The sequence below is a fragment of the Clupea harengus genome, chromosome 1 (assembly GCF_900700415.2).
Source record: "Clupea harengus chromosome 1, Ch_v2.0.2, whole genome shotgun sequence".
NCBI classification, from domain to species: Eukaryota; Metazoa; Chordata; class Actinopteri; order Clupeiformes; family Clupeidae; genus Clupea; species Clupea harengus.
This window is the reverse complement of record NC_045152.1, coordinates 22,019,459-22,043,360: the sequence shown is the minus strand read 5'-3', so window position 1 is coordinate 22,043,360 and position 23,902 is coordinate 22,019,459. Positions and strand designations below refer to the sequence as shown.

General features: G+C 41.0%; 2 protein-coding genes across 3 annotated transcripts; both read left to right on the top strand.

Annotated features, from left to right (window-relative positions):
* The first annotated feature begins 261 nt into the window (after nt 1-261).
* retsat.2 (retinol saturase, tandem duplicate 2) lies at nt 262-11,473 on the top strand. Its single transcript, XM_012825873.3, has 11 exons — nt 262-469; nt 1,151-1,333; nt 1,427-1,668; nt 2,777-2,978; nt 3,214-3,411; nt 3,624-3,743; nt 3,987-4,125; nt 9,720-9,829; nt 9,999-10,165; nt 10,343-10,502; nt 10,843-11,473. Exons 1-11 carry the CDS (start codon nt 310-312, stop codon nt 10,986-10,988), a joined length of 1,827 nt encoding a protein of 608 aa, XP_012681327.1. The 5' UTR covers nt 262-309; the 3' UTR covers nt 10,989-11,473.
* Nucleotides 11,474-11,620: 147 nt separating this feature from the next.
* On the top strand, nt 11,621-20,878 carry cdk21 (cyclin-dependent kinase 21). 2 transcript variants are annotated; one of them, XM_042708096.1, is made up of 8 exons: nt 11,621-13,035; nt 13,776-14,006; nt 14,126-14,255; nt 14,462-14,629; nt 15,120-15,229; nt 16,206-16,256; nt 16,463-16,604; nt 19,579-20,878. In XM_042708096.1, exons 2-8 carry the CDS (start codon nt 13,777-13,779, stop codon nt 19,654-19,656), a joined length of 909 nt encoding a protein of 302 aa, XP_042564030.1. In that variant the 5' UTR covers nt 11,621-13,035; nt 13,776; the 3' UTR covers nt 19,657-20,878. The 2 variants fall into 2 exon arrangements, with proteins under 2 accessions (XP_042564030.1, XP_031427350.2); XM_031571490.2 differs by lacking the exon at nt 11,621-13,035 and having other exon boundaries at nt 13,566-14,006.
* The last annotated feature ends 3,024 nt before the right edge of the window (nt 20,879-23,902 follow it).

Sequence of the window (23,902 nt, the reverse complement as noted above, 5' to 3'; positions counted from 1 at the left end):
TGTATGCTGTATGTCTATATTCATATTGAAATATAATCAGTCCAGATACTAATGACAGCTATTAAGACTATTTCATAGCCACTGTTTTATTGCTGTGGTGCAGGGACCTGTGAGGAAATAGTCTCCAATGTCACATGGACCAATATTAGCAGAGAGACTAGCGACATAACGAACAAAACATTTCCTCATTGGCCATTTCCTCTTTGGCAATTTCCCCAAGACCAACTCTTGTCCAATAAACGTACAGCAGACAATGGGGAGTTGGTGCACTCTATTACATACGAGTTGTCAGCGTCCTGAGGGGTAACAATGTGGATCGCTGTCGGAATAGTAGTCGCGGCACTGGTCGTGTTTTTGTTAAAGTATGTTTTCACCACTCCTGGACCTAATCCCTTTGACAAAGATACTCGAGAACCGCTGAAACCTTTGGTAAACGACCATAAAGTGAAAAACAAAGTTTTGAAACAAGGTAGGTCAAATGGCACTGTGTCGAAGTTGACGTAGCATATAGGCTTTCATAGGACGACTGAAAGAGACTTCTGTCTTTTGGGAAATAACTGGTGTCATTGTTGAGTGAGTAGAACAAGCTCTCCGTTTGTTTAAATCATGTCATTTTGGCATACGCCTTTTTGCTTTGTGGATTAAGTTATACCACCCATTAATGCGTGCACGGTAGCCTAGGCGATCACATAGCCTAGTTGGGTGCCAGGTATTTTACCTCGCTGCATATTATGATATTGCTTGGACTGTCTGTGTAAATTGAATGGGTGTTATCGTGGAGATTCAGGTTTAGGCAGGAAACTAGTCTACAATCCTGTATCATAGGTATCGTAGTTTTGAAGCACACTTTGACACATGTGCAAGTTTACGATTCAATGCGATTGTGCATTACGTCAAAGATCTTATCTCACGTTAAACTGAATGTGACCCTGCAGCATGTCTTGCTGATCATACAGGCTAACTGGTTGCGTAAGACGGCCAATATGACTGTCTGATAAAACACTTCTCAGATGTGTCTGAAGGAAATACCTGCCTTGTGCTTACAATACTAATCTTTTTCTCAAGATAATCTAACTAACTAAACTATTAAACGCATACCTGCTCACTTGTGCCATTGATCTAACTCTCACTTTTGTTTGCACGACTCAAGGTTTTTTGGCCAATAAGGTGCCAGAAAATCTTGATGCCATTGTTATTGGCAGTGGGATTGGTGGGCTCGGACTGGCTGTTCTTCTGGCTAAAGTTGGCAAACGGGTCTTGGTTCTGGAGCAGCATGATCGTGCAGGAGGCTGCTGTCATACCTTCACCGAGAAAGGATTCGAGTTCGATGTTGGTAAGAAATATTAGTTTCCTTTTCAACATTTTTTCCCCTGCCCTTCCCAGCTTCTTTTCATCACATGGTGTCATCCTGCTCCGTGTTCTATAGGCATCCATTATATTGGAGACCTGCTTGAGCACAAACCTTTCCGCTGCATGCTGGACCAGTGCACCAATGGCCAGCTGCAGTGGGAGCCACTTGACAACCCCTTCGACGTGGTGGTCATCGGTCCCCCTGAAAACAGACGCACCTATCCCATCTACTCAGGACGGGACCGCTTCCCCCAGGAGCTAAAGAAGTGCTTCCCCGGGGAGGAGAAGGCCATCGATGAATACATGAGGCTCGTTAAGGTGAGAGAACCACATGTGTACACTGCTTAAGCTGAAAGTAGGGGACTTGTCAACCTGCACTATTATTGTCACCATAGAAACAGTAGATAACATGTTGGAAAAGTATTTAAGCCATCGTTGTAGGTCAGTTTGAATGACTCTTTGTGGAGTGCAGTGTGTGCCTCTCAGTCTTGAGTCAAGTCAATTCAAGTTTCAGATTCCACTGTACAATTTGTACATGCAAAATAAAGGGTGTTGTTCCAGCTTGTGGTAGAGATTTAAACCAAAGATGAATCCACTTTATCATCCTAGATAACAACAATGCAGATGGAGTGCTGATTAAGATAGGTGTTTATGGTGAGGCCATGCAGTAGCTTCAGATTATCACTTCTCAATATGCTGAAGGCCATGTGGTTTCTGGACTGTTCCTTGTGCAAGCATCGAGTGTTGCCGTCTTTATCAGGTCAAAGGTGAATGTGTCTGAAGTTAGAAAGAAGGACTTTTGGAAGGACTTGTCTATCCAGCTGATTAGGAGATTGCTGAACATTGTTATGCAATTTAAATTGGTTTTGAAAACCACTTTCTGCTTCTATGCATATGTTATGTATTTGTTTGTATATAGATAAAGTTATTGACTATTAATTGTTATTAAAACAGACAAAAGTACACTGGATTGCTTCAGCCCAGCGATTTTTTTATTTATTTTTTGTTCATGTTTGGCTCTAGAGGGAGCTTTGATAAGTGTGTCTGACCTCTGCTCTAAACAAACTGGCAGGCCAAGCTACACAATACATGGTAACTATGTCATCAGCCCTGTATTCCATTAGGCAAAAGCCAAAGCTATAATCCACTATGGGTGGTGCATCTACATTATCCACTGAGGATGGCATGTACAAGTCTTCATTGCTTTCTGTGATTTGTCAACATTTATTTATTTAACAGACGTTTTCGTCCGCAGTGATTCACAATAGGTTACAGCTTACCAGTTTTTTTTCTGCTCCCTGGGAATCTAACCCACCTTAAAGTTCCTACCCTGTTCTACCACTTCAGCTGCTGGAGAAAACCTGTCCATCCAGGTGCTTGTCTTTGGCTACTGACATGCCTCTCTGTGCTCTGGGCCTCCCTTTAGAAAGCTGGTCGAGGTGTGTGGGCAGTCGCTTTGCTGAAACTGCTCCCCTCCCCCGTGGCACAGTTCTTGGTGTTCACCGGCCTGGCCAAACGCCTCTCCTTCTTCTTCCGCATGGCATCGCGTAGCCTCACGGACGTGGTCGACGGCCTAACGCAGAACAAGGATCTGAGAGCTGTTTTCTGTTACATATTTGGAACTTATGGTAGGTGGTACGTGGTAAATTCTGCCACACCTTGATATAAATGAGCTCTCTGTGTGCACAGAGACACCGACTCTAAAGGCAACATTACAGTTGGCACAGCAACAGTTCAAAAAATCCCAGAGGACTTAGGTAGCAAGGGTGTTGCAAGCAATACTAGGCAGTGTAGTTAGGTACATCATATTTTTTACAATAATGTGGAAGGTATTAATCAATTGCATGGATTTTTTCTTTTTAGGAAACATGCCCAAAGAGTCCAGCTTCTCCATGCACAGTCTGCTGGTTTGCCATTACCTGCATGGAGCATGGTACCCCAAGGGAGGGGCCAGTGAGATTGCCTACCACATGATTCCCATCATTGAGAAAGCAGGGGGCGCTGTTCTTGTTCGAGCTCCGGTCAACCGCATCCTCTTCAATGAAGCCAATGAGGCTATTGGTAATATATCTAATCTTGGTGAAGTGTTATTTGTACAATGAAGATGACTTGGTTTGCCTAAAGATCCATTTCACTTCACAAATTGGCTGTATAGTATAAAGATTCTATTAAGGTCTTTTTTCAACCTTATTTTTAATTTTTTTGTTTGTATTTCACCAACATCCACTGGTGTTTGTAAAGTGGAGCTGACTGTTTGGTTATCATGGCAACAGGGGTGAGTGTCCTGAAGGGGAAGGAGGAAGTTCACGTCCTTGCTCCCATAGTGGTCTCAAATGCAGGGATCTTTAACACCTATCAGAAGTTGCTGCCAAAAGAGCTACAAGCGAAGCCAGGTGAGGAAGATGGCAAAGGTCTCAGTGTGTGCATGTGTGTGTGTGTGTGTGTGTGTGTGTGCGTGTGTGATGGTTGTGGTTGGTGGAGTTGTTGTTTACACAAGTGGTCCTGGAACCAAGTAAGTTGATGATGATGTTCCTGGTGAAGTAAAGGTGGAGATATGTTCTGAAACTGTCTGAACAGTGATTAATCTGCCCAGTGAAGCATTCATGTCTCACACACAGTTTTTCTCTGTGAGACAGACATCCAGCGTCATCTGAGCATGATGAAGAATGGAGAGGGAGGATTGAGTATCTTTTTGGGTCTCAATGGAACCAAAGAGGAGCTGGGTCTCAAAGCAGACAACTACTGGATCTTTACTGAAAACAACCTGGATGAACTGTGAGTGACATCAGTCTGTGTTATAACATAAACCCTTAATATTGCTGCAAGACACTGAGAGTAACATGAGAATATAAAAGAAGTACAATCTTGGCTCCAACCAAATATAAGTATATCTACATTACAGTAAATTAACTGGAATTCTCTGCAATCTAGTGGCTAGTTGAACTTTCAAAAATGACAACGCCTGATTGACACACTTAGAGAGATGACTGTTCAGTTGTGTGGCTTTCTGGTCTTTTCCCTTTGAAGTTATATAAAGCCTGATGCCAATAAAGGTCTGGATGTCAATAACGGATGGATGTCAATCTTGATGTCCTGATTAGTCCTTCAGTCACTGAGCTAAATAATGCACTTAAGGACTTCAAATAGTATCAGGAGCTCGGTAGGAGCATTGACAAAAAGAAGACGGGCTTAAAAACCTCCAGGGACATGATGTCTACAAAAACACATCGCATGGACATCAGGCCTACGGTTAAAATAGTCATGAGCCCCACAGTCCAGCCTGTTTATTATGGCATTTAATTAGTCTCAGTCTGCACATACAAACCACGTCATACAAGAGCACAGAACCTTTTCTGCGAGGGAAAACCATCCTCTCAAGGGAGCATTTCTGCTCTGCGCACACAAATGCATTTCTCGCATGCACAGGGCTGACGACAAGAGCTCAACCCTCCCTAAGCGCACACAATGCTCAACGCTTGCTCATTAGGTCTAATGTTGAGACTTTCAAGGCGGAGACAGTGGCTGATGTCTCCGCTCCTTTGATTGGTCACTCTGAATACTAACCATGACCTTTGATTGGCTGTTTGGTTTGATCACTGACACACAATCTCTTGTTCCAAACTCCAGTGTAGCCAATCCAGTTGGTTGGCGGTAATGTACCTCCTAAGCTAGTTGCAAACATTGACACTACCGTTATTCTGCTGTCAATGTTTAATTTAATTTAATTTAATTTAATTTAATTTAATTTAATTTAATCTCAATCTCTAACTTTGATGTTGTTTTATCATCACTTTCATATTAATATTGTATTAATATTGAAACAACGTTGAAATCATAACTAGTCATTTGAAACTGTCTGCCCCCATTCCAATATGCTGAGTCAAAGGTAGGAGGAAGAGGAATACTGTTTAGTAGCCTTGAGGGCGTAGGTTTTATCTGAAGATGCATTTGATATTGGAAACGTCATTAACCAAGGCCTTCACAGGCCTTCTATTGTTTTGAGTTTGTTTAACATAACATGCAAGTTAGACCCTTAAAAGTTTAAAAATAAATAGTATACTTAAGCTAACTTGCTAACTGCAACCTAATTAGCCTATTTGTCCAGGCCGGTTAATAAACATAAGAAAACAAAGTCCATTGGATGATCATTTCATTGATCTGTCTTTTAGTTGTGATGCTTATTTGTAAACTAGCTTATAGGCTAGCCTCTGCTAGCCTAAGGTTTTACAGTCAAATATTGCTGATGTCAGGGTTTAAAGCAAAAAAAAATCCTGAGCCTGAACTTTTTTTTGTGTGTGGGAGGGGGGGGGGGTCTTCCCGTGGCATGGACACATTCGCAGGGTAAAAAAACCAAACAAACAAACATTTAGAAATGAATGATTGCAGATTATGGTGAGACTTTTGAAACTGCAATCCCAAGAAAGGTCAGTAATAGTCCTCCACCTCACTACAATATGGTACTAACACATGTGGCATTTACGATTTCTTTTGATATCAAGTTTTGCTGCTAAGCTTTGTCCTTGAAAGGTTACAAGATGACTTACCCTTATAACATGTCACCTTGTAATTGTATGTCAGTGGAAGACGATTTGATTTGCAACCATTTAATTGAGGATATATGAAAAAGAACAGCGATTTACTTTTTAAACTGTTAAAGTGCAACAGTGAACTGTAGATAATAATGTAGTTTTATATTGCAACATTTCCATGATTACTTTGTTCAAAAGAAATAATCGTAAATGTAATACTAGAAAATTAATAGAAAATATATCAATAAAATAAATAACAAACAAAACATTAAAATGTTACAAGAACTGGTAACTTTAATGTTGGGAAATAAATACAAAACAGGACTTTGTCCATGTACTTGTTGGTGGCTTCGTCGACATTTAAGGAAAACATGCCGTTTTTTTTTAGCTTTTCCGAAATACGTCTTTTAAACTCTGGTGTTATGCCGTGTGTGTTAAAATAACGGCATGCTGATTGGATATTGACAGTTTAGTCAAACACACATCACACACACGGTCAGTTATTGATGCCGGTACATCAGCTGTGGATGTTGCTCCCGGTAAAGGCGTTGTGTGTTGGAGAGCTAGCTAGTTGCATAGGCTATATTAGCTTTCCCGAGCACAAAGTGCAGAAGCAAGCACCTGCTTCTCTTAACTTCTTACACCAGCTACCAAAAGGCTTACTGTCCTTCCCTTCCCATCTCTTCTATCCATGCCCAGCGCCATTTATTTTCATGAACTTACTTTCCATCCTACTCTCCTTTGGTGTGGTGTCTCTCTACTCGGGCATCTACGCTAGGCAGAGCGATAGAGAAAAGTCGGTGTTTGAAGCACATTTCCCCAAGACCCGCCCCAATCTACTTCTGATTGGCTAATAATGTTATTTTGAGAGCGGGAGAGTTGTGCTCCTTTCATTTCATTGGCAGACAAACTCATAAACTCGAAAGTGATGGTGATGATATCGAGACGTGTTTTTTTTTTTTTTTTTTTTATATATAAGAATTTTTTTCGCAGCCAAACACCGCACGCCGGAAATCCGGCACGGTGCCGGAATACTTTAATCCCTGTGATGTGCAAAACACATAGTTAAGCAGGAAAGCGTGAGTTGTATTTTGGAACGGTTTCTAGTAAAGGTATCTGTGATATACTTGTAACATAAAATCGACTAGATTAATCCAGTCATGAGAGCACCACCTCTGTATCAAATACCACCCAATTGCCCATTGTCATTCAACATCTGTTTAGCATTGAGATTTCAATCTCAACCAAAAATATGATTCAGATGGAAAATCAACATTATATCAATGTCATCTTGCTATCTGGGCACATGCCCGAGACTGGGTATTGAAAGTGACCAATCAATCGTGCTCAAATGATGTGGTGTTTGTCAGAGGTGTAAAAAGTACTGAAATGTTGTACTCAAGTAAAAGTACAATTACTTTGATGAAATTTTACTTAAGTACAAGTAAAATTACCCATATAAAAATCTACTCAAGTAAAAGTAAAAAGTAGTTAATTTAAAATGTACTTTAAGTAAAAGTTACTTAGTTACTTTCAACAACTTGATGGGGGCCGCTCCTATATAGTGCAAAAAAGGACAAGGGGTCATAAATCCAATACAAAAACTAGTTATTTTTTATTAAAGGAGAATCTTTAGAAATATAAGTGCAATGACATTAAACATGTCAAACATTAAACATGTCAACACAACATTTAAGAACTTTTGGGAGGACGTGTCAAGACATGAACCACATGACAGCTAAAATAAAAAGTTTAAATACCGCTGCCCCACTGTAAACTTTGGTTACTTTACTTGTGTCCACCTTTAGAGCATTAGTCTACAAACTTCTTGTTGAGTTTGAGCAGCAACTGATTTTCAAGATGAGTAGAGTTCATCTGGGCTAGCTTTGCATTGAACAGCAATCCAGCACAGCTGAAGAGTCGCTCGCAGGCGGCCGAGGCAGGTAGGCCAGTATTGAGTTTCAGGGACAGTTTTTTGATATTCTGAAAGGCGTTCAGCAGATCCATATTGACTGAGACACAGGCTAGGTACCCTTCTAACTCCCCTGTACCTTCTGACCTTCTGGACTTCATTGAGGAAAATAAATCATCTTCATCTGATGAATGTTGTCCAACTTGCTCCAGCCTCCAACATCCGGTCAAGGTGTTGTCTGACATAGACTAGACCTGTAGAATGACAAACAACATTTCTGACAATTAAGTATTGAGCTGCCATCAAGAGTGCATCATAACACAGAAATAGCTATAAATAGCTACTTGAGATGACAGACCTACAGTATACAGAATTATAGCATTATTTTCTATTTCTACATGCATCACAATTCATAATCCTCAATTCTTGCTAACCGAGACCCCTGAGCATGAACATGAAAGACGTGCACGTTGCAAAGCCACCACTTATCGTTATCAATATCTGACTAAACATCGTGATAAATTGCAGATAACGACATACACATTGACTTGTCCAACTGTCTGAAAACGATGGTGTGCGCGTTCACATTGTTCTGTTTCAAGGCATGGGAGGCAGCCAAATGATTAGCCTAATATCAGTTTATGTGGTGTATTTCATTGCTGATGACTGATCTGCAGTTTTTAACACAATATGAGAGACTGAACATAATAATGCTATGACCTGAAACGAATGGAAGACAGGAATGGAATTATTATTAGTCTATTGGATGACCGCTGTCGACGTTAGCATACTCAGGGCGGTTGCAAGTGCTAGCCAAAATTAGGCTACTACCTACTAGTGCCATGAAACGCATATTTTGCTTAATGGAGCAAAGCTAACTAAATGACAAAAACGCTGTCTGAACTACTAATGGAAAGGGACAAATACTGTACTTACCAACACATGCTTGCGCAGATTTGAAGATGAATGTTTTTAAGCAGAAAGTTCTGACTGGCGGATTAGGCACAGTTTACACAGCATATAGCTGTTGCCTCTTTTACGTTGGAAGGCAAACTGCTTGCTGAGATGTGGCCACGGGTTTTCATCTTCTTTAATTTCAACTGGCGGAAAGTTCGGTGCTTCAGCTTGTTGGTGGTCCGCAGCTTGTTGGTAGTCCGCACTATCATCTTCCTCCATATCTATCTCTCGTGACTCGGCACCGTACTGGGGCCTTGCATCGACTCCATCATCCACTCTATGCAGCATCCACCACTGCAGTGAGAATTGTGGTGCGCGATTCCCGCCTTGAACTATGTTTTTTTTTTTTTACTCAGTAACTGATGTAATTTCCAATGTAGCGAAGTACAATACTTCAGTCAAAATCTACTTAAGTAAAAGTAAAATTACCGATTTCAAAAACTACTTAAAAATTACAAAGTACACAAAAAAACTACTCAATTACAGTAACGTGAGTAAAAGTAATTTGTTACTTTACACCTCTGGTGTTTGTACATGCGTGGATTTTGAGAGTAATTAAACGCCATAGTTTATGCTCTATATGTACTCTAATGCAGGGGTTTTCAACCAGGGGTCCGTGGCCCCCAGGTGGTCCGCGACGGCATTGCAGGGGGTCCGCAACATGAGCCTATGTTGATCAGTTCACCATTGACTTTTTTTATTTTTATAAATATACCTGGGCCCCTGCTCTAATGTATGAACAAACCTCCTATACACTATGACCCTTGAGAGAAGGATAAACATAGATGATTCAAGATGTAACACTTACATTGAGGAAGTCAGTCACCCCAGCTTTTTTCTTCTCAAAGTAGTAAGACACAATACAGTAACTGTGTTTTTACATCTGACAAACCAGGCCAGTCTTTTCTAGTTATTTAGACGGCCTGTAGTTACTGTAATGCTCAGTGTGGTTATGATGCACTTGTCCTTAGGGTGACAAAATACCTGGAGGGTGAGAGGGAGGAATCTGTCAAGGACATACCACTGCTCTTTGTGGCCTCCCCTTCAGCCAAAGACCCCACCTGGGAGGAGAGAAGTCCAGGTAATTATGGAGAGAATTAGCTATGAACAAAACTTCAATTTGTAAAAGGCTGTGTGTATGTTATTACAATTTGGAACACCACTATGAAAGATGTATTATTGGGGTCAGTAATAGATGTGTCACAACTTCAAGAGGGATAAGACAGTGGTATTTCACATGTACAATACAGGGAAGTCCACACTGAGTCTGGTGAGCTTTGCCAAATATGAGTGGTTTGAAGAGTGGAAGGATGACAAGGTAACCAACCGGGGTCCCGATTATAAGGAGCTGAAGGATGCTCTCATCCAGACAGCGTTGAATGTGGTCTGCCAGATCTACCCAAACATTAAGGATCGGGTAAGTGCACCTGAACCCCAACCACATCTCTGCCAGCTATTTCTGTCCAATCAGCAGCAGTCGAGGGTCCTCAGTTCCTGACCCCTCCTCATGGCCTGCCTCCTCCATTTCTATTAATTTCATCTGAATGATCAGTTGTTCTCTATTTTCTTAACGTGTCTGATTCTCTCTCTGTAGATTGAGTATGTGGATGCTGGCACCCCCATAACTAACCAGTACTACATTGGGGCTCCTAAGGGAGAGATATATGGCGCAGACCATGGCATTGCACGCTTTAGCCCTGAAGTCAACGCCACTATCCGACCACAGACCCCACTGAAGAACCTGTACCTCACAGGTGAGTACGAAGGGCATGGTTGCTCTGCTGCCTCATTATGTTGAAATGAAAACGAGTGTCGCTATTGTTCTGTACTTAAAGGAGGAAGGAGTGTGGCAGACCTTGCGCAAAATCCCCCAGAAAAGCCACTATTTGTCCATGTGGGGTTTGGGGGTTTGCGTGTGTGCGTGCGCATGTTTGCGTGCAAGTGCACAGACATGCAGTGAACCAATGAAAAGGATGCACAATGTAGTGTAATGATTAATAAACTGGAACAGTCAATTGCCAAGGAACATGGCACAAAAATGATTCTATGATTGTTATATAGTTAACCTATATTCTGTCTGTGTTTGTCATCCAGGTCAGGATGTGTTTCTGTGTGGCTTTGCTGGTGGTTTGGCTGGAGCCCTTACCTGCGGCTCAGTCCTCCTCAAACGAAACCTCCACCTGGATGCCATCGGCCTGGCCAAGAAAATGAAACTCATCAACACCAAGAAGGAACAATAACTGACTGCCATGCAAGAAAAAAAAAGCTCAAACAAGCTGTTCTAGCAACACTTAACTAATGCAGTAACTGTATAATGATTTCACGAAGAACACATAATAACTAACCAACATCAACAATGAAAAGAGTGCTGCTGGGATGCACCTCCCCTCTCCATTCAAGAAAACTGCAATGAGCATGTTTTTGAAATCAGACTGCTGATTCAAGCCAATGAAAGCATAACTTCACTTCCAGCTCTGAGCCTAACTCCACCCACTACATCATGCTAAATAGTGGGCAACTTTTTCCTCCTCTGAATGATGAGTCACGATCAGCAGCTAACAATGGAAAAACGTCATCTTTGTATGCTAACCGTTTTTTCCTTAAGGGATGACTTTTGCTGTAATTTACTGTCTGGTTTGTTTTTTATATCTTGCCTTGTCTTTTTTTATGTTTCCTTCGCTACAAACATAATAAATGAGCATGTCAATGTGTTCATTTTCAATCATTTTTCGTCCATTTATGTGTTGGACTACATTGTAGATACCTAGTGTTTTTTTTTTTTTTTACTGTGCTAGTGCAAGTAATCTATTTGTTCCTTGGTGGAAAATGCACTGTTTCATACGGCAGAAGGCTTTTATTGTTTAAAGTGTAACTGTACCCCCTGCTCTGAGCCTAACTGTATCATTTTCAGAAATGCTATCTAGTGGGCAAGTGGCTGAGAAGGAGGGCGTAAACTTCTGTGAATGATGAGTCTCAATGAGCAGACGGAAACTAGACTCACCCTCACAGACGGGCTGAGGGAGGAGGGCCTCCCATGTCATGAAGTAGAGAAGTCCCAAACGTTTTAATCTGCAGCAGAATTATCCTTGCAAGGCTCAGGATGATTCATCCCTTTTTTAACCCATCAAACTAGGATTTTTATACCAATGTTAATTCTGTCCATATTAACACCAGCATTGATGTGTTTCAACAGTACAGTCATATCATTTAGTTTACGGATCAAAAGACACATTTAAGTGTTACAAGTTTAAGATACCACAAATTTGTGGTGAAAGGAGGTGGTCTTTTCAGTGCTTATCAACTAGGAAAATGTAGCTGTGTGGCTTAGCGATTCTTACAAACTATGTATTTTCCCTTAATTGTACAGACATGAGTTTCTCCAGCTCACCTTGAATTAGTTTATCTAAAGTATTTTTGACAAATTATTTTCTTTGATCATAACTGGTGTTACCATATCACCTCAACTTTCATACTACTACATGCCTGTTTTACTAGGACTCCTGATACCTGCACATCACACAATGCACATTACTGCTCTGCTACACATAGAGTAGGCTAGGCCATGTGATGCCGTCATATATAAATGTGTTGGGTTTTTTTTGCCTCATGAGGGAGAACCATGCCTAAACTGACGGGAAAAGAGTTGTTTTAGACAGTAAAAATGACTAAAAGCCTCAACCACAGAAGCAAACCATAAGTCTGACTATGGAGAAATGTACCATAGATACTCTACCTCTGAATCATACAGATATATCTAATGTGATCAATCTAATATGCTTCCCTTTAAGACTTAAAGCTCTACATGTTTGAATGCCAAGGTAAATAAAGGCAAAATTCTAGGCCCACAAAGGTTATATAAGAACATGCGCAAGAGCAATTTTAAGCAAGGTTTCGAGCATCTTGAGAGTGCATCAACACACTGCAAATATGCTACCAATGCTATGTACTGAGCAGAGAAATGCTGTCCATGTAAAACAGAATCATCGAAAACGATTTCTGAGGTGACAGATCACGGCAATGCCAGGTAGCCTAACAGACGTATAAGCAAGAAAAAGAACGCGGGATCTGTGGGGAAAAGATGGTTCTAGTCATTCGTTCTAGTGGACCATGGGAACCTGTCTGCATGAGTGGGGTGCATGTCTGATGACGCAGGTGCGGGAAAAATGATTTGGTGGGTTTTGATTAGCTCAAGAGCTTAGAACGCTGAATTTGTTGCATTACTTTTCCCATAATCGACTTTAACAGACCCACTATCTTCCTTTCTCAAGAATTCACTTGGACCAGGAGGTAAGAAGTGATAGTCAGCCTTACATTTCACATGCCAGTTATTGCAATTTTAGCGAAATTATTATTTTTCAAATTATATTAATAGATATTAATAATATTAATCGCTATTTCAGGCGAGTCTTGTTCTAGTGTAACATTAACGTCGACTATTAAGGTAACTTCGGGTTAACTAACTTACTTAGCTAGCAAGTAAAAGGCACATTGCTATATACTAAATGAAACCATCTATTTAGCTTAGCAAATAAATTGTAATCAATATCAAAAGGCTTTCAATACCAAGGTTGAGAATTTCCATGTCTGTGTGATGTTATTCAGCGTTAGCTCCCCAAAACTAACTTTAGCTAATTTACATGTTCAAGGTTTGATGGATAATTTTCAAATTATCAGTTATTTTTTATCAGCCTTTACAGCTATCATATGCTAAATTTAGCCAACAAATTTATATTTTAAATTGGTGAATAAGGTTAATATATATTATTATTTCTGTTCAGGTGTCTTTCTCTATAACGTCACCTTATTCATGGGTGGTAAAAATTACATGTCACCCGGAATTTATTCAGAATATTTAAGATATTTTTGAGTGACTTAGCGGTCGTGCTAGTTATGTATTTACAGTTGCCCAGCTTTGCTAACCTTACACCTATCTAAATTGATAGTCTACGACCTTGACATTAGGTCTTAATCGGAATGCTAACTTATTTTTGACCAGAATGTCTTTTTGTCTGGTTGTATTTACCAAGAATGGACGACGGCAGATGTGGTCGTTCAGATTACGAATACCTGGCAGAGATAGGCGAGGGCGCCTACGGTAAAGTCTTCAAAGCAAGGGAGATCGGCGAAAAACAGCGTCTTGTTGCGGTGAAAAAGCTGAATCTACCCGGAGATCCTGAAACGGGAATCCCCGCCTTCATGATTCGGGAAGTGGCGCTGTTGCGCAAAATCGAATATTTTAACCACCCAAACATTGTAAAGTGAGTGAGTGGAAATGTATCAAGTAATTAATGTATCATAAACGTTAAATGTTAGTAAATTGTAAAAAATTGATGCATTAAATATTCAATCGATATATTGATTTGTTTATTTGAATCAGGCTTCTGGATGTGTCAGCATGTGTTAGGAACCAGTCATTGGACTTGACACTTGTGTTTGAGTATATTGATCAAGATCTAACAACATATATGAACTGTGCTGAAAACGGATTGAGCCGGGAAAAAATTAAGGTAAGACTTTTGGAGGAGAAAGTACTTCAGGCCTTCACCAGGTTCCTGTTTTTTGTATTACTCTGAATCTACTTAATAGGACTGATAATATTTTGCCAATAGAAATCAGCTGTCAAAAACTTCAGAAACCAGATGTAATTGATGGTAATGACCAGTAGGTGGCAGTATGAACCTATTTCCTTTCAACTTTTTTCCTGTCTACATAGGATGTGATGCGACAGCTGCTGAAGGGCCTGGACTTCTTACACTCTAATATGTTGGTGCATCGAGATCTGAAGCCTGACAACATCTTGGTCAGCAGTCATGGGGAGGTGAAGATTGCTGATTTTGGCTTGGCAAGAATCTACACCTATCACATTGCCCTCACCCCGTGTGTAAGTGTCTCCACAGATGGCCAAAGGTGCTTGACAGGATGAATCGCAGACAGGCAGAAAGCTGTATGGAAATACCTCTACCCTCTATGTGTTCTTTACACTTGTAACATGACTTATACTGCATTTCTATTGGCTGAATTCTGTTTACACTCTATACAAGAATGTCTAGCGCTTAAAACAAATACTCCAGTAGAGTAGAGCAGAGACGTCCTTGAGGCGAACTGACCATCTTAACACATTAGAAACAGATCTCTTCACATTTCATGTCCAACATTCACACTCCAACCTGAATGAAGTATAAACATAGAAATTCATCACTTACACTCGGTTTCTGCTTCCAGTGTGTTTTCTGGTTTACTTTAAACCCTTATAGGTCTGAATGACCTTGCTTTTCTATATGTGTGTGTGTGTGTGTGTCTTTGATTGTGTTTGCTTTTCTATATATGTGTGTGTGTGTGTGTGTGTGTGTGTGTGTGTGTGTGTGGTTCAGGTGGTGACTCTGTGGTACCGGGCTCCAGAAGTTCTGCTCCACTCAGGCTACATGTCCTCAGTGGATGTTTGGAGTGCTGGCTGCATCTTTGCAGAACTCTTCCTCTCGAGGTAGGGAAAATCGCAACCTGAACGGGATGCTTGTCAGGTGGTGTGGATGAGCAGTTTGGAGAGGTAGTGACAGGGACGCGGAGGTGAAGCAGTGTTACACTGTGTTGTGTTGGGTACCACAGAGCACCACACAAGATGCGAGTCGTCTTGATATCTTCCATGTTTAATTTCAAACTTAAAAAAAATATTTTAATAACAAATTAATATTTTAAGAGTTCATAACCATGTCACACTCTACACTACATGCCTGAATTAACAGTGAGATAGTGTTACTTTCCCTTTGTGGATAACAGTAGCATACTGCAATGGAATTGAGTTTATGTACCCATTGGAGTAGCTTTCATGCCAGACCTTTACCATGTTAACCCAACTATAAACAGCACTGTAGATAAACCGCACTACAGTATTTTATGTGATTTTATAAAATAAACCCCATGTATTGACCGCACCCGTGTGTTAAGCGCAGTTTATTCAATGTTACAACATACTGTCACGTAAAACTAAGTGCCATGTAGTTGTGGTGCGAGCACTACTAGCCATTTCAAAGTTGTATGGGATGGGGATTTCAAGCAGAAATGCTACACCCTCTCCTCACACGTACGCAGGCACGCTACCTCATTCCCACTCTCAGTGAAAACCATGCATTTAATAAGGGTTAATTTAGTGTTGTGGTGTTGTGTTGGAACAGACGCTCATTTTTTTAAGTCAAATCAATAATAGATCCCCTGGTAACCAATGTGTTCGAGAAGGACAAGGGGGAGGAAGGACTTCACAGAGTGTGAATGACAATTTGTTCTTTCCTGTTTTTAATGGGATTTGTATGTGAAAGAGGGAGAGACCCATTCTACCTGGCAGAGATACTGTGCGCATTACAAACTTCCAGGCGAAAATCAATTCAGTCAATTTTACAAAATCTACGTATAAACCGCGGTTAATAATCGGGAAATAACGGTAATTGTTCTCCTCTTTCCCACAGGCCTTTGTTCCGAGGGTTTACTGAGGCTCAGCAATTGCAGAAGATCTTTGAGTGAGTAATTTACAGTCTTGCAGTATTTAGAAACTAAACTTTTTGTCAGCTTTGTTCCAGCTGAAATTGAACAGTGCAGGGTAGATCAAACCATGAGTAAACATGCAACGCTGAACTATAATGGGGCCAGTACTATCATACTATAATCCAACATTGATCCCTTAAATCAGCAGGACCCTGGCGTCATAGTTTTTCCTCTGCCATAGGTTGATTGGTTTGCCTAATGAAGAAGACTGGCCCAAGGAAAGCCCGATCCGCTATTCCCTTGCCTGGAGTCCAACTTGCATGTCGCGACCTGGCACCCAAGTCCTTCCCAGCCTTGGCATGGAGGAGAACGACCTGCTTCTCGTAAGTGCAAGACAGAATGACTCACATGGGGCATCACAAAGTTATTCACCTCAGGTGTCCATTGCCCATAGACTTTATACATGCAAAGCCACAGCTCTCCACAGCCTTCTCAAAAGAAAGGTTACTACTTAGTTTAAATCATTCAAAATTAACTACAAATGTCAGAATGTGGAGACATAACAGTTTTGGCCCAGTCAAAAATGCTTATGCACTGTGTTGTTGAGGTATGTCCTAAAGTTAGCATGCTATCCAGCTAGTGTTGGTACGGCCTCAAGGTCATTGTAGCAAAAACAGCAAGTAAGCTTGGCTGTCTTGTAGTTAGAAACAAATCAGCTAGCTCAAAAGTTTGAGTGCTTAAATTATTACCTACAGGAGTCTGTGTGCCTTAACTAAGTTAATGTAACATCAATATCAATCAGTGTTGATGGAGATGCTAATGGCCGCCCAGATATCTTTCAATCGTATAAATGTTTTCATGCTACATGTAGCCTTTAGCCTCTGCCATCTTGGTCAAACTATTTATATAGAGAAGAGGTCGGAGTGGACAAACCTAGTGATACACTGCCCCCAATTTGCTTGGAGTGTGGAGTATGAAATAATTTAGCTCGCTAGCTAACAGCTAGCCAGACTTGCATATAGCACTTTTAACATAATACGAATGTTAAAGGTTGTGAAAACTTTCTCTAGTTTGTGGTCATAGCTTTGATTTACAAGAATATCGTAAATACCTCTGTGACATCACAGTGTTCCATCCTCTGCCTCTGTGACTTGTGAATAGACCTAATCAGAATGTTTGTAAACAAAGGTTGCCAAGGTACTTCCGGGTGGCTAACTGTCATCCTGTCAACAGTTGGTAGCATAGCATAGTAGTTTATAGTTGTTCTGCCTCCAGGCATTTAATTTGAATTGTCCAGACTTTGATTTTGACGTTGTAATTTTGAGCCGTGCAGGAAGTAGGCAGGTAAAATTGTTCAGATTAATGTAGAAACGGCAGGCTGACAGTCATTACACAGTAGAGATTCCTTCTTACAGGTTGATTCCCCAGCAGAGGCATCGCTGTATCTTGTTATAACTAAGTTCATTTCATTGTTTAAAAACGTAGTTATAATGCTAAAAAAGGCAATGTTAAAACGTGGATGCTATTAGGAAATGTTAACAGTTAGCTTAACATGTGCTTTCTTTACTTCATGGAACTAGGTGACTTGGCTAATTGCAACATTTAGCTTTTTGTGTTCTAGTTTACTCTTTCACCCTTTGATCACTTGAATTTATTGTTGTGGATTCAGTACAATTTGAAGAATAAATCTGCAAACAAGAATACAAGACATTCTTCATCTTTATGAATATAAGAGAGTTTAGCTCGCTGTCTAGTTGAAGTTATCACACCTCAACGAGGACAGTACAATAGTAGTTAATTTACGAATCGATTAACATCATCCCGAAAACGTGTTGTGTTTGGGGTTGTAATACCAGATGTACCAAGGAATGTAAAGGATTAGGTTTAGGCTTTTTCCGTTTTCCCACGGTAAAATCTAAATCGACCCAACAGAACATCTGGATACAGAGACTAAGACGGGTGGATAACGCTAGCACAGATCCAGCCTTAGTACGTTTACCGGGCGGTCTCGTTGCATCTAACGGTACCAAATTGTGGACAGGCTGGCAACCAACCACTCATGACCGGATTTGCGGAAGACATTTTCTCACAGGTCATTTATAAAACGTTTTTGTTGGGTTGCTGTTGGGTAGCATAACGGTAGCATAACGTTGGGTAGCATATCGTGCAAGCTTGCTTATGTGAGAATGCTAGTCCCGTTGTTGTAAATAAACAAACCACACACAGTGGCGTGATCTGGCTTGGCTATGATACGGTTACTTAATCTTTTTTTATAATGCAGGTCGGTCAAACCCTGATGCTGACCACACTGATTTTGCCCAATCACAACACCAGGGACCTGAGTTAGCTAACTCCAGTCCAACCACATCTGTTAAGAGAGCACAAACCCTCAAAACTGCTCATCTACAATACAATGACAAAGTTTTCAATACTGTCAATAAGATAGATAGATAGATAGATAGGTACTTTATTAATATCTGTATGGAAACATTCTTGTGTCCAGACAGATAGCTGGAAAGCTACAAACAGTCCTGAAAATTGTTCATCGTTAAGTTGGATATTGTAGCGATCACTACGAGTTTGATACAATAAACCGTTACTCGCTAACAAATATCAACAGCAACGACATCGGAAACGTCTCTTTTTTCAGTTCACAAGATCATACTCATAAAACGTGTTGTTATCATATTCACAATTATGATTAAACGTGTTAATAGCTTGGTTAAATTACATGGAAAATCCTGTTGGTTTGCTAAGGTTTACTATGGGCAGGGGCGACGTTAGCCACCCGGAAGTAAGTTATTTGTTGTTGTGACGTCACGTTGAATTGTCGTATAGACCATGAGATGAGTTTGATCTTCTTGTTTGTTTAGTGTGTGTTCACATCCTTACCAGATAACATATCCACATATAGACTGAATGACAAACAAGGTTTAAAGGCACAACCTCTGATACTGGCAAAAGGTTCTTGATATTTGAGCTCATCAACAGCCAATACAAAAATGCACCCCTCCCTTTTGTTTTGATCAGTTGGAAGTGTATGGATCTGTCCAATCACTTTGTTTCACATTTAGTCTTTTTTGAAGGCACATAGAAAAGCTAGAAGGCCTCAAGGAGCAATTTCTTGAAATTGACAAAAAGTGTTTTGGATTAGAATTGCAGAATGCATCTTTAAATTGGGTGCTGTGTTTGTGGTTAGAGGGGCCTAATTCCGGCTCTATTGGCCTTATCATTGGGAACTTCTTTTTTAGGTCTTTTCATTATTCAGTGCACACCCTTAATGAATACAATGGATCAGTGTCCCAGTTAGTGGATCAATTTCACACATAAATGTGTCCCTTTTTTTCTCCTTTCCAGGGATGTTTGGCCTTCAAGCCATCAAATCGCATCTCTGCTTGTCGAGCCCTAGCCCACCCCTTTCTGGCAGAGTTCTAACACTAATGGACAGGAAGTGAAGAGAGAAGGCCTTGACATGAACGCAGCATAGTTCCATTCTCATTGGCTCCCTCCCCCAGCCTCACCTCCATCTGCTAAGGGGTTTTCTGCTGTGAGAGGAATAGGGGGTTCTCAAGTTCAGACTTGTAAATCCCAAAGTAGTTGAGACAGATCAGTCACGTTTTCCCTTTTTTAGATTGATGAGGGTATTATTATTAATTAAAGTCCAGGTGTATGTGACCTCATCCACGAAATATAGGCAAATTAGTTAATATTTCAGATTACTTATTCGTCAATCGCGCTGATTCCAATTCAGGAAAACATGCTTAATATTGAAAGATCTTGAACATCTTCGGCTGTGCAGTCCCACACAATGGGTTCCAGGAGGCAAATGTTCATCTCACATCATGGAAACCCTTAGCAGAAAAGGGAAATGTTTCATCAACAGCGATTGGTATTGTAACAAAGACATTTGGGCAGTAAAGTAAATGAAAATAGAAAATCTGTTTTTAAAAAAAGAACAGTGACTTAATTGCAGTCGTTTGAACACAAGCCATTTTATTTTTTTATGTTTTATATTTGGGAGTTTAATTACGGAAAAGATTAGATCAGGGCGAACACACCTCAGCAACCAACACCTTTGTAACCTCAATAGGTAGGATCAGAAGGGTAACAACTGCTGATTAATTAAAGGGATGTTTTATTACCAGACACACTCATGCGCTTTAACTTATTTATATTGCAGAGGGATGTGACAGTTAATTGCATTGCTCAAGTTATGCAAGTAAACTCAGCCTAATGTTGATGAATTTCCGTGTTCCATGTGGCCAGCATTTGTTATTTAATATTCATCTGTTGCCCTGTTTGTATTGCCTGGCTTGTTTTGTTTTTTTCCCAACTGTTTTCACAGCTAATACTTAAAAGTGTTGTAGAACAGTTTTGCTTTGTTATATGTTACTTATTGGCTTAAAAGTAGGGAATCATATTTCATGATAATAGAGAATTTTATCAGAACCAAAGAGACAATTAATAATTCCCCATTTTTGTGTTTTTCTTTTCTTTTTCCTTTAGCAAAATAATAATGACAAGCAACGAGGTTACACTGTTGTTTATGAATTGACCATAGCCCGTGTTTACAGTTTGGGGGCTGGGTTGGATACCACTCGCAATCTGAGAACAACTTTGCCTGTTGACTCATGAAATAAAAAATCCTTTTTTCCCAGTCATGTCCTCAAGTTTATTTGTCACTATTGTCTTTCACTTAAGGTTTAAAAATTTGAATCTTGTGTGATTATTTTATGGAAAAAAAAAAGAAATAGAATAGCTGTTCAAAGTTCTCAGTATTAGCTTGATCCTCACAGATGCATTCATGGAGAAGCTGTAAACTTAGTTCTTTAAGTATTACGGTAGATGTCAGGCCTAACTAACATCTACATCTCTGTGTCCCTGACCTCTCCTCCTTAGGACCCTATTAGAGGTGATAGTCTTGAGGTCTGCTTCGCCACCCATAAACTAAAGGTTAAGGTGGGTGAAAGGGAAGTGTGGGTGGGCACACTGCTCTTCTCTCTTGACTTGGATTTAGATGGATTGGCCGTGCCCAGGCTATTCTGAGGTCGTTATTGCCATGATGTTATTTTAAAAACGTTATCTTTGGCCCTTCTCAAATCACAACCGACCATCTATGCCACAGGCATCCCCTTACCCTTCATACACCGCACCTAATTTGTCCTTACTCCCTCTCAGCTGGAAGCTGTAATAAGGAGGTGTTAGAGTGCTCCCTTAATTGATGGGAAATGTCAAAGCTCTTGTTCTCTTACCTATGACTATTTAAAGGCTTTTCCTACAGCCACCAGTAGGAGAGGCTATTGCAGCATAGGTAACTTTTGGTCATGGGATGGGATATGTCCCCATCTGACGTATGAGTCTCAGGAGGTACCTCCTTCTACCTTATGTACCCATAATGCAACATCAAATCAGCCTAGCAAACCAACCTCTTCTCACCATTGGCATGAAGGGTGGTCTGGTGAGTTACCTCACACGTGCTATAAGAGAACCGGGGCTATGTGGGTAACCTAAAGTTCTTGTTCAAGCATTCAGAAACTGGCTCCCGGACTGCAAGACAAGCTTGTCTCTGATCCAACCCAGTCAACCAGTCAGACCCTCTGACACGCCCCCACATAACACCACATACGCCAGCATCAGCACAGTGACATCAATTTTATAAAACCTGGCAAAAGTTATATCCCCAACAAGCTGCCAGGCATACATTTTCTATGGCAAAGCTCTCAAATAAAGAAGTAGTCATTCCCTGAATTGAGTGTGCATGTAAACCAGCTTGGGTTTGCCCAATGACTTGTAATCCCAACAAGGCATCACAGGTTCGAACACACTTAAAGCCAGAAATGTTTTTCCAAAAATAGATTTAAATATTTTTGTAACAGCTTCAAAATTAGCAGACAGGCAACCACAACAATCAACAACGACCACAACACAACAATTCAAGCAGACACAAAGTCAACACTTAAAAAGCAGTAACCAAATCAGTTGCACGTGAACTGTTGTCGTAAAGCCTTAATGGCTCAATAATCTACTAGAGAAAATGACGAGAATGATGAGGGGACTCCACCACCTTGGGATCAACCTGCCACTGCTTAGGCTCGACAGCTCCTGTCCAGAGGAGAAAGCAATTGTTTTTTATCCAATAACTCCTGTAGAAATATTAGCATAACATCTATAGAGCACTGAAAAGCGATCATTCCTGTTTTAGCACACCAATCGTCAAATACTTGCCACTTGCTATCATACAACGTCCTTGTGGAGGATGCTCTGGCACTCTGAATGGTTACAGGAAAGGCCTGCCGCAGCCATATTTAGCCTCTTACGAGCCAAGCCCAAAAAGCCAGACGCTCTGGGTGAGGCTGAAAAATGTCTCTGCTCGCTTGGGATAGCAGGTCCTTGCCGAGCAGCAGCGGCCATAGTGGAGAGTGTAATAACTGGATAATGTCCAGTAACCATGGTTTCCCTGGCCAGCGGGGCGCTATGAGGATGAGCAAGAGACTCTGTTCTCACACCCCTGCAAGCATTGGGTTGATCAGGTCCAATGGAGGAAAAGCGTAGAGAAGGACCCCCGGCCATTCTTGAGCTACCACATTTATGTAGCGTTCTGAACATGCAGAGTAGAACTGCAGGCATTGTGCATTCTCCCTGGAGGCGAATGAATCTAATCACTGATCTCTGAAGGAAGGATTGCCCCCGGAGGCGAATGGATCTAATCACTGATCTCTGAAGGAAGGATTGCCCAATGGATCTAATCACTGATTTCTGTAGGAAGGATTGCCCTGGAGGTGAATGGATCTAATCTCTGATCTCTGTAGGAAGGATTGCCCCTGGACAATAAATCCATCCCCGAATTGAATATTGCAGGAACATGAGTGGCCCTCAGGGACGAATGGGCTGCCAAAAGCCAGTTGTCTATGTATGTTGCCAGATGTATCCCTTTTTTCCAGAGCAGGGTTATACCTTCCTCGGCAACATTCACAATAGCACTCCCATACAGGAGGACAAGCCGAATCTGAGGAACTTTCTATAAGGCTGGTATATGGGGATGTGAAAGTAAGTGTTGTTTAAATTGACTGACGTGAGCCAATTGCCTTGGCGTATCAGAGTTGTATGGGTCAACATTCTGAACATACTTTCTTAAGTATCTGTCTAGTGCACGAAGATCCAATAGCGGACATAAACACCATCCTTTCTTTGGAACTAGAAAACGCAATGTCTCTGCTCAAATGCTTATTTTGCATTATTTCTTCCTGTAAAACGGGATCAGATTCCCCTGTGGCATGGGATTGCACTACTTGCGCTTTGTAGCACTTCTAAGTTATAGACGACTGAAAGCTGTCTACTTTGGTTGGCCACTTTCATCATGGTGTCGTCGTCTGTTAGGCTACCTAGGCCTGCCTGTGTCGGTGAGACCAGAGGGGAAAACAGGCACGGTGTTAACACTTGCCCGGCGAGGCTAGCGCAGCCTGGGCATGATGCAGCCTAAGACACGAAGCACACACCAGGTGGGTGTCCTCCACAGCCAAGAACTTGTTCTTCTCCACTGTGAGGGAGGAATCCGGCATCGACATGTTCTCTCGCTACTGTTTGGAGGCAGACTAGTGGTTCCCTACTATTTGGAGGCAGGCTAACCAAGTCCAAACCAAATGCTCTTCGAAGAAAGAAGCATTCTGCAAAAGAGCAGTTA

Coding starts and splice junctions, on each gene's coding strand:
- retsat.2 (XM_012825873.3), top strand. CDS start 310: ATGTGGATCGCTGTCGGAATAGTAGTCGCGGCACTGGTCGTGTTTTTG. Junction 3,744..3,986: donor AGAGCTACAAGCGAAGCCAG/GTGAGGAAGATG, acceptor TCTGTGAGACAG/ACATCCAGCGTCATCTGAGC. Junction 4,126..9,719: donor GAAAACAACCTGGATGAACT/GTGAGTGACATC, acceptor ACTTGTCCTTAG/GGTGACAAAATACCTGGAGG.
- cdk21 (XM_042708096.1), top strand. CDS start 13,777: ATGGACGACGGCAGATGTGGTCGTTCAGATTACGAATACCTGGCAGAG. Junction 14,007..14,125: donor AACCACCCAAACATTGTAAA/GTGAGTGAGTGG, acceptor TATTTGAATCAG/GCTTCTGGATGTGTCAGCAT. Junction 14,256..14,461: donor TGAGCCGGGAAAAAATTAAG/GTAAGACTTTTG, acceptor CTGTCTACATAG/GATGTGATGCGACAGCTGCT.